This window comes from Diuraphis noxia, unplaced genomic scaffold (genome assembly GCF_037042655.1).
Source record: "Diuraphis noxia isolate RWA-SAM2 unplaced genomic scaffold, SU_Dnox_SAM2 contig0004, whole genome shotgun sequence".
NCBI classification, from domain to species: domain Eukaryota; kingdom Metazoa; phylum Arthropoda; class Insecta; order Hemiptera; family Aphididae; genus Diuraphis; species Diuraphis noxia.
This window is the reverse complement of record NW_028301714.1, coordinates 54,053,293-54,064,975: the sequence shown is the minus strand read 5'-3', so window position 1 is coordinate 54,064,975 and position 11,683 is coordinate 54,053,293. Positions and strand designations below refer to the sequence as shown.

Here is an 11,683-nt window from a genome sequence, read left to right as displayed (position 1 = left end):
CAAGTATTATTATATCAATAAAGATCAGTGTTCTTGAAGACAATTAAATGAAAACTAATTTTTTTAGTTAACAATTTTACAGACATTTATTTTTTAAATATTGTACACATAAAATATAAAAAGAAGAAAAATATATGTCAGTCAAAGAAGACAGAACATTAAACACGTAAAGTACAATATAGTAAATATTATAACTTCTATTTTTAATTTTTAATTTTTTACACAAGTAATAAAAGTAAAATAATAATATACACTTATACGTAGACATCAAACTTCACAAACTAGATAGAAAAATCTTTTAATTTATAATAACAACGATTTAATATAGTAACGTTTTTTTTAGTATATATATATATATATATATATATATATATATATAATATTATGTATAATGTATATAACAAATGTTTGGCAGCTCAAAAATGGAATAATTTTGCCTGCCATGTGCTTGAACGTCTCAATTTTAGACAAATTTACTATTTACTGCAATATAGATTGTCAAATAATTTTAAGTAATAAATATATAATATTTATAGAGGAGTGTGTACCTATAAGTGAGCATGGAAAAAGTCCTACCTAAGTCCACTGTTTGTCTTTAAAAAAAACACGGGTTCTCCACAATTCGTAATAATATAATATATACTCTCTTGTCAAGATTATATTGAAATTTTTCTACTTCGATGTGAATATTTTCATATAGGACAGATGAACCTTAACACGATTCTCTACAGCTATAATCAGTTATATATCGTCGCTTTTGCGATAATTATCAGGAGGCAGGCATAACTCATATTTGATGATGAATTAATAGGTATGAACTCAGAATATTACAAAAGATTTAAGTGGTAGCCATAATTATTTGAAACATGTTTATTTATAGCCTATAGGTACTATATGTATCTGCATTACCTCTTTTACTATACTATATGGTATTGGAATATTGTCCAAATCATTAAGTATTACAGAAAATTGAAAATATTCTTAACACCATGTTATTATGTATTAATTAGTAAAGAAAATATGATGTGGGGACACCGAGTTATGAAAGTATTATTGTAGAAAATAGAGACATACCTAGTATATTAACTGAATATAATATAAACCCATTGAGCGATTTACCATTTGTTGAACAAACGTTCGTATACAGATACAAAAACAAGCTATTATTATTGTATAATACAAAAAATATGATTAACTTACAAAATGACAAAATGTAAGACACCAATGAATGAATAAAAAAATAAACAACATTAATTATTTTATACTTACAGTAAAACACCTTAACAGTAAGTTGTTAAATAATTGTTAATAGTTTTCAGCGTTTTTTTTTTTAAATTTAGGAATTATATAAAATGCTTTTACCGAAGAACAAGTAGGTTGTTAACAGAAACAGAGATTTACTAAGCCTAATTTTGGATAATTTACAGAAAAATATGGGGGGGGGGGGAATAAATAAATAAATAAATAAATAAATAAAACAGTGTTAATTTGTTTTTTGTGTTTACAAAAATATGTCTTTTAAATTTTATTAATTTTATAAGAAAAGAATTCGTACCGTTTTAGCCTTCAAATTTAAATTTGTCCATAAAATAAAATTTTCAAAGAAATACCAGTAAAAATACATATTGGAATGCAAAACAGGCATACCATAATGATAAAAAAATTGAAAATTACAGTAATATTGATAAAAAGCAAATAAAATAAATGCAAAAGATAAAATAGTACATACTAAATATGCTAAAAATAAAAACCTTGGGATATTCTTTAGCCCAATAGTATATTTTAGCAAGGAATGTATTCGTGCATTATATTTTAATCATGATTTAATCAGGTACTTCGATGAGTTTGATTCCTCTAACCGACACAACTGCTATGAATCTGGGAACTAGGAGCAAATTAATATTAAATATTTTTTCACACAATATGAAAAACACGGCTTAACTACGGAATACATTTCTAAATATTACGACGAATTCACCTATTTGGATTGACAGATTATATACGATTCACAGATTAGTGAATAAATAAAATACCTATTGCGTTGTCAGATGTTAAAAATCCTTACTACTTGAAAAGTACACAAACAGATTTAAATTACTCTACGATGGCGTACGCTACATTCAGGATGATCCAAATTTAAGATACAAATCGTGTAGCACCAATAATTATTACAAATATAGTTATGTCCCTGTTTTGATTTTGGCGACTTCATTGCCGACGGTATAAATACTCTGTGATCCAATAATAATGATAAGATAGGAATCGTATAAGATGGAGTGACTCGTACATTGGTAGTGTAACTAAACATGGTAACAGTGGTTTCTTCTATGCTTACCTCTAGGTTGTAAGCACCCTTGCGTATGAAGAATAAAAGGGAATAAATAAAGACATATTTGTATGATTGCGTCTACATGTGACCAGTGTCACCTGTTTGGAATCCCATATGATGCATATGTTGTTGTTGAGATGATCCTTGTTGCTGCTGATGCTGCTGTTGCTGCTGCTGCTGCTGTTGTTGTTGTTGTTGTTGTTGTTGTGCTAGCAGTGCCGCCATCTTGGTTTCTTTTTTCGTTCGTTGCTTTAAGTGAACTTTTGCGTGTCTCTTTTTTTCATCGCTTCTTGCGAACTTGCGACCACACACGTCACATGTGAACGGTTTCTCGCCAGTGTGTGTTCGAATGTGTGTCGTAAGATGGTCCGATCTGGAGAACGATCGCATGCATATGCGACACTGGAACGGTTTTTGGCCTGTGTGTATACGGATGTGCCTTGTAAGTTCATCCGATCTAGAGAAACGACGGTCACAATGTTCCACGGGACATGCATATGGTCGCTCGTGCACCGGAGTCTTGCTAGGTCTGTTAGGGTACTTTCTTGGTTTCACCGGGACTAGCTTCAATGGTAGTGATGACTGCTGGTACACTTGTGATAGTATTTCGTGCCCTTTACTTGTTGATGGGTTATACTCAGCAAGTTGGACGCTGTAGCCGCCCTGCGACACGCTTGACGAACCTGGGGATTGCACGTCTACGTTTACCACGTTTGTGAACTCTTGTTTGGGAATCATTTGTTGTTGTTGTTGTTGAGATTGTAACTGCTGTTGCTGTTGTTGTTGTTGTTGTTGCTGTCCACCGTATTCGACCGGTGAGTCTAACCAATGGTATTTATTCACTGGCGATGACTGTTGTTGCATCATTTGACCACGGTTGTGGTATATGAGATCTTGGTCGTTTCCAGTCACTCCGCAACTGGCGTACGTGGATGGTACTTGTTTACCACAATCGATACTCATCCCAAGCAATTCTACTTGACTTTGTTGAGATCTGTCTTCGTAGTGAGGACTGGAGCTGTGATATGAGGTGGGCGTGTTTGACGGCTGAGGTTGGAGCAGGTTGAACAAAGGTGGAAATATGTTCTTATCTGGGCTAGGCAAAAGCCAAGAAGTGCTGAGGTGATTGTTGTTATTGTTATTTGAGGAACTAGTTGAGCACGGAGCTGTCTGCATAGGGCTATTAGTTGAGAACCTATAACTGATCCTAGACTGCCCTGATGGTATACCGGAGTTTGTTGTGTACATGACGTCCTGACCGGTTTCATCCTGTTCCGGTTCACCTCCGATGGCTTCTGTTTTCAATTGAAGCGATACCTCTAGCTTGTGTTCTATACCACTTCTGTTGCTACCATTATCATCAGCGTCTTGCAATGATCCTGAAAAAAAAAATAAAAATCATAATATATTATTTATGTTATGAATAATATTTGTTACGCCTTATAACAATTTATGGAGTTTTTACACTTAGCAAAATAATAATATTGGTGTAAAACTAAATAGTTCAAAAACAACTTGTGACACGTGTCGGCTGGTGATTATTTTTTGTATAAAATTTGGATTTTTGCCACCATTCTACATTATACATTTACACATTACACGTTTAATAATAACTACGTTCGAGTTATATATGACTACGGCACGAGATACAAACACTAAAATTTAACTGATTGCTGCAATCCATTACCAGGTTACCTTTATTCATTTCAGCTACACATTTTTGTCAGTTTTAATTGCATTTCTCAATATTATTTTATTCATTTTTTAGCGCTATTCACTATATTCTATAATTTTCCATTGCTAATCACAACGCACGATACTAAAATTGTCAAAAAAAAAAACATTTTTAAATAATATTGTATCTATTATTTTACTATACAATATATTGTCTGTAATAAAATAGGAAACTGTATAGCGCAGTCAGTGCAGAATGAAATGATAATAATTATTGTATACGATATAAAGTATTTTAGTCGGTATCAAAATTTATCAATAATCTGTTTTTTTTTTACCTTATCGAATTTTTGATAAATATTCACAGTCAATGAATAATATTTTTAGACATCAGAATTTATAGACACTGTGTAAGCGACTGTTTGTGGTTTTTTTTACGTGCGTCACATATTTTTCGGATTATCTCGACGGCGACGACAACTGGTTTATGCTGATGGTGAATTTGTTGCTTTTTTCTACATACTTTTTACTTTTATTATTCTATCGACTTTTTAACCCATTCTAAACTATGTAACCATTGCAACGCACGTATATTATATGATGTTGAGCACGTATACATAACTGAAGAACTTAATAGAAGCATTCGTTAATCTGTAAAAATCCCGTATAGGTACTTATACCCGGTATAATGTTATATACAGATAGAAATAATAATTAAAAAAATAAAAATAAATTTTCTGAGCCAAATATTTTATTTTTTTTTTACATCCAGGGCTACGCAAACACTTAATTTTTTGAGATATTATTATTTTTAATTTTTTTTCTTAAGTAACGGAAATGAAACTGTCGTGGTTTTATATCAAATATATACACATTAATAACGTGAACAATAAATTACGATTGTATTTGCATGAACATTTATTTTGTATATTATATTAAAATAACGTAGATCGAAAATAGAGAGACCATAAACAATTACAACTTCTGATCAATGTTTATATTAAGTAGTTTTTTTAGTATCACGTTATATTGTTATTTATACATTCTTCTGAGACTAAAAAAAAAAAAATAATAAAAACAACTGACCCAGTGGTTTGTACGAGATCTATTGGGGATCACTATCATGGCACCACATGCTGAGTGTTTAACTTTGGTTTTTTATATAAATATACGAGTTTAAACAACACTGCCACAAACTAGAATACATTATTTTCATGAAAAATATTAACGTGCGCACTGCGTATATATTATTATAGTGTTATAAATCGTCTGGTAAAATCATGGAAGTCGAGAGAAAGCAAAATGCTGAGAAGCTGCGACATTTTTTGTAGTTGGTTTCAATTTTTTTGAAAAAAGTAACAACAACATTAGACGTTTAATGTGATCGCTGCCTTACGGTTAGCGTAGTGAGCTTACCCAATACGTAAAAATTCACATACAGGTACACATTTATTTAGTATTTATTAATTGTGATTGTAATTTGTTGCAAATGTGTGACGAAAATGACATTGCATATTGTATTAATATAGAACTGTTATATATTTCTATAATGTACTGCAGGTGGACAATGCGTAAATATGTGAATATTGCAGTAGTATTGGTCGACTGCCAGATATTAGACGAAGTATGTTAATGTGATCTAGGTATATATATTTTTAATATTAACGTCATTTTCCCCAGTCGTGGCAGTAAGAATACGAATTTGTTTGAAGTAATGCTTCTATATAATTTCCAAATGTTTACTCAAAGATCTAAATAAACAAATTCTAATCGTAAAAAATAAGAATTGTTTAAAAACAAAAGTTTTTAAACATGCCTTAAAGGCGGTTACTTGGCGATAAATGTATACGTTTCACATACTCACGGTAATTAATATTTGTGTTAGAACAAGTAAATTATACATGGAATTAATTTACGCAATCGAAAATTAATAATTCATTGAATATAAGTTTGAGAATGCTATTGGTCATAAACTCGTAACCGAACGTGCAGCGCACGGTAACATATACCTACCTATATAATTATAGCTGCAGTGAGCTGTGGCTGTTATCTATGTACATATATTATAATTCAGATTATCGCACATAAATCGATGGATGTACTTTACACAGATTTATAAGTTTTCTTTAATACAACGCTTATGGTATTAAAACTTATATCATTATGTATATTAGCATCGCCGAAAACATCGTCGTTATTGTGTGATCTAAAAAAAAGACTACCTATAACGATTTGATTCTAGATAGTATATTTAGTATATACTATATATATATATATATATATAATAGTATTACGATCGACTATGTATAAAATAAAATATGTACTTTTATTTTTTGCTGGGTCGTAATAAAAAGTGAAATCATTCAAATCAACTGTGATATAACGACCTCGTCAGTTTACTGAACAGGGGTCGGTTACTCGCGGGTTGTCCGTGAACGTGGTGGGTGAACGTGGAGGAGGGTGAGAGGTTAAGTCCGGGTAGGTTAGAAGAATATTGATTTCAACTTCATCACATAACAACCTTCCAGGAAAAGCAATATATAAGTACAGAAATTATAATAGAGTAAAATAATCTTCTATAAAATGTCCACTCACATATTGGTATAGGTACTATTACATTATAATAAATGTATTGAATAAGACACCATCCATGGCAGCAATATACCTAGTTAACGTCACAGACGTCGATTATATCGCAACTCGTCGTCGTATTTTCCCTAAGTATATAGTAATGTATAATTTATATCTTATATGTGTATATATTTAAGTCCACCAGCCACCATTTATCGATTTATCCATTCCGACTCCTCCTTCCTTTTACCTGCCCGTCAACTCACAACGCAACTCATTCAACGATTCATCCCATTCATGTGGAGAGGGTCAACCACTACCGATACAATATTCCATCATGAAATATTTAAGCCTCTTTCACACGGGCTAGTCGGTATTGATCGACCAGCAGTGAAGGTTCGTACGCAATGCCACGGCCACCACCCTCTAGATCGCGCTCGAAACGCACGTCATATATCACGGAATTCCCGGTAAGTCCATTCAACTCGGCACAACTTCTGCCCCCCCCCCACAACCCCTAATAGCCCGCTACACCACCACAGAAAATTGAATCTCACGCAAGCGTTCCGCGGAGCGTCAGAACACCGGACGCCTACAGCAATGACATCTTACCCATGCAATGGTTTTATTTTCATTATTTATCATCGATAGATTTTGTTTCCAACACTTAACGAGCACATACTTATCTATAGGTAGACAGGTTAAATTAAAATACGTGCCTGTAAGTACAAGCCACGTGAGAGGAATGGTGGAAATATGTAGCCACGCCGAATCGAAGTTTACACATGAATAATATTGAATCTATGTACATTGGTGCTGTGGGATGGAAACGATAGGGATATATATTTCATTCACCTTCTAGCGTTCCGAGGTCACCGAAAAATCGATGAACGAATACTAGCCGTGGGAGGGTCACTGACACGGGGTTGTTCGGGGGGTAAGGGAAATTGTTTTCACATAATATTTCATTCATGTATACGATATGAAACAGGCAAACTATACAACACTGCTAGTGCCTTATAAATTAATTATAATTTATAACCACTTGATAATTATACTCCATGTTATGTTATAACATTATAGAATTCATATTATAATATAAATTGGATGAAAATTTATAATGGGAAATTGCTTGTAAAAAAATAATTATTAATTATTTACATTTCGTGAGTAGGCCCTTTTATTTTTTTTTTTTACCTATAGACTCAGCTAATTTTATAATGGAAATATTATGTACTTACTTCTTCTATTTTTGATTTAAAATAAGACTTTTATCTATAAGTGTACACCATACTATATAGGTTACTATATAGATACACCTGTATTATACCTATACTTAAAGTTTTATTTAAAATTTGAAAAATATTTTTACATTAGGTACGTCATTCATTACCAAATATTCATTTTTGAGATTTATTGCGAAATGTATAACAATAAAACAATAAATTATTTTATCGTTAAATCTACCTGCAATTAATTGCCTGCATAATATATTAATATATTTACAAATTATATTGTATATTATGGTTTTATTTTGTTGAAAAATATTTACATTTTAAAGTAATAATTTTAAAATTCAAGTAAATGTGTAATGGGCAAAAAATAATTAATATAAAAAGTATTAATACCGGAAAAAACGTTGAATAAAAAACTAAGTTCTAGTTGAATATTAATAATTTTACACATCCAAATCATAATAAAATATAAAAAAACTCTAGGCTCTATCTACCATATATAGTTAAGTAGGTACCTATATATAATATTTTTTTATAATCTATATTTAAGTTAGTATTGCAGGTAAGGATTGGTACCTGTTATGAGTGGCGGTTCTACGACTGTGGATGGGCCGAAAAACGAAGGTACTTCAGCGCTCGTCGTGACGGGTGTGTTGAGATCGGTGCCGGCATTTCCCTGTGCCGGGCTGTGGCATGCCGAGTTGCCGGTGCCGTGTCCGCCGTTGCCCACGTGCCCACCCGTACCGGTGGCCACACCGCCCTTGTACGTTTCGAAGCTGAGCACGTTAAAGTGGCCAGCGGCTGTGGTGGCCGTGGTGACGGCAGCCGCAGACTCACCCAACAAGTACGGGTGGTGATGATGATGATGGTGATGGTGGTGATGCGCATGGTGGAGCGGCCCGACGCCTGGCTCAAGGGCACTGCACTCCATGATCATATCGGCTTCGGGCTGTTGTTGGTGCTGCTGGTGCTGATGCTGCTCTGGGACACCTACGGCACAAGCGTCACGCCGATCGCAATTATTATTAACACTGCCGGTACTGTTGTTGTTGTTGTTGTTGTTGGTGGTGGTGGAGGAGGTAGTGTTTTGGTTGTCGTTCGTGGTACGATCGGCAACGGGTGCACGGTCTTTCGGATCAATTATTGGGCACGGTGGTGGCGACTCTGGCGATTCGACCAGCTCGATGTCGTGGAACGGGTACCAATCGTCCGGTGGCGGCGACCACGAGCTGGGGGCCAGGGGCACGCGGATCACGCACCTGGACAGTGCCAGGCCTGAGCTGGGGGGTTGGCGCGTTCGGTGACAAAAACGACGACGAGCGAATAAAGTTTTTTTTAGTAATCGTCAGCCCAGACGATAATCGATGGTGCGTATCAATGCGGTTTAGTACACGTATTGTGCTATTATTATAAAATATTTATAATAGATTCAAGCTGTTAGAAGAAAAATACCGTTCGGGTTTTGAAAAACCAAAATTGTTTTTTTTTTTTCCGAAACACGCGATGTGATATCAATAGGTATAACACCTATAAAATATATTATAGGTAGGCGTTGACGATATAATAATATTATAATTTATAACATTAGACGGGGGCGCGGGCACTCGACGACGACGTTAAATAGGACGCGCGTTTCTTCGTTACTGCGATACTACTGCGGCAACGCACATGACTGGGTCCGCTGCACTTGCACACACATACAAACGATAACGTAAAACGCACACGCACACGGTCACGCACACGCACGTGATGCTGGCGCCGGTCGACTTGTTGAACTGAAGGCGCGCGCGGCGCGTGTGTCGAGATACGCGACGGCCGTACACACTGAGAAAGAGCGCACTGCCCACACCTCGGCGCGGGGCGACGTATAAGCATCGGTTTTATGAATGAAGCCCGTCTCTGTCCCATATATGGCAACGAGCGCCGGCGGTGGCGGTGCGGAAGAGGCCGGGCGGACGGCGGCATCCCGGACCAATGGCAGCGCGCCCGTAACGGTGACGTCGGCGTGACGTCACTCGCCGCAAACGACCTGCCGTACACGCACGAACCGCCGATACCGCCGCCACTATCGCCGGAGGTGGCGGTGGTCGCGGTGGTGAAGGTGGTGGTGGCGTTCCGGCGATGGTGTCTCGCCGATGGTGGTGGTGAAGGCGAGGATTTCGCGATACCTCCCCACCACCACTACAGTTGTCGCGCCCCATCCGACTCCCCTCCCCCCCTTACAGAGTCGTGTCGCTGAGCGAAACCCTCCGACGACGTGGCGTCATCGTCGTCGTCCCTACCGCGGCTATACATAACATTATAACGTCGTTTTGGATTTCACTCGTTATAATAAAATAATAATAATATATTACATCTTATTTATTAGGTATAATATTATAGTGTGTTGTTTTATTTCTCTAGCCACCGTCTCGATCGTGCGCGCAGATTCAAAAATCGTTATTATTTCTCATCGTGACGCCTTATATATTATTATAATATATTATGATAATGTCACACGATGTACCTATTATAATAATAATATTAATATATCACCATATTCACCGCACGATATTATGTCGACTGCAGGGTGTATCTTCTTACGGACGCTGTTTTATTATTATTATACACATCTAATCTCTGGTTTACATTTTTATTTTTTGTTGTTGTGATTTATTTTTTACATATTATATTCACGTGATGTATAATATAATATATTATATAATTCAGACCAACTCTGCGATGTAAATTGGTGCTACTTTTTCTTTTTCGAAATCGAACCCTTAACGAATGACTAGTAAATATACATTATATGTATATATAGATATAGATATAGCCATATAGATATATCTTTACCCTTAAAATAGTATGCAATATTAAACCTACAACGCGTCTACCTATAATAATATAATGTTGATGATAAAGTTTAAGCACTAATCAGCCCTAAACCGATTTTTCTTATACATAAACAGCAATATTTTCGTATAGGTATCGTTTTATGTTAATAATTTAAGCCTCGCCTAGCTACTTGTCTGAGATTCTGTGGGAATATATAGGTAATACAAATAAAAATTATACCTAAGTGATGCTGAAGCACTTATACATCAGCTGTATCTAATATTGGTTAAAACGAATAGAAATTATTATAAATGCCGTCTATATGACGATGCTAAAAATGTTCTATTGATACTATATTTTATTATTGTATAAAATAATAGTTATGAAAATGGAAAATATTAAAAATATACTCGGCCGTATAGCAGGTGTACGCCTACGCAATAATTACGTTATGGCCAAACACCAATGAATTATTTTTATTTTTAACCATCACAGTATATTTTTAGCAAAGGCAATGATCTGTAAAACAAAAATATGAAAAACCTTTGTTTAGCAATTATGATTAATATAATATTGATTCAAACAACCCTCGAAAACATAGTTCTATCTCTCTAAACGTATTTGATTATAAATAATATAATATTTATTGAATTTTTATTTTTGACTTTGTACTAACACATATTCCAGCGTTCCATCAATGACGTAGATACATGATAACTCATCGTAGGTTACTTATATTGTCAAAAATAAATGATGTTAGTTTCCGGTGCCATTTCAAAGAAATCTCATCATTACACGGCACAATTAAAATCAAGTACCTATGTGATGTCTTGAAAAATTAAATAAAAATATTTTTAATAATATACCATCATATAGGATCTAAAAAAGTTATTATATTAGTATTAAATTACGAAATACATAGAGAGGGGGGGGGGGGTCAAAAGTAAAATATTTTCAATATTTTTCTAAATAATCGGGATAAACAAACTAAAAATTAAGGAAAAAACGGGAAATTTTACGCACAATCAGTTTTTGACAAAATTGATTTTGGTTTTTG

General features: G+C 34.6%; 1 protein-coding gene across 1 annotated transcript in view; it reads right to left on the bottom strand.

Annotated features, from left to right (window-relative positions):
* Window positions 1–351: 351 nt before the first annotated feature.
* LOC107173346 (zinc finger domain-containing protein striped) overlaps window positions 352–11,683 on the bottom strand; it is a 29,426-nt gene continuing 18,094 nt past the window's right edge. The window contains exons 2-3 of the mRNA XM_089226016.1: window positions 8,386–8,799; window positions 352–3,708 (exon numbers count right to left, since the gene is read on the bottom strand). Coding sequence (XP_089082142.1) covers window positions 2,408–3,708; window positions 8,386–8,799 — 1,715 coding nt within the window. The 3' untranslated portion in view covers window positions 352–2,407. The remainder of the gene's footprint in view (window positions 3,709–8,385; window positions 8,800–11,683) is intronic.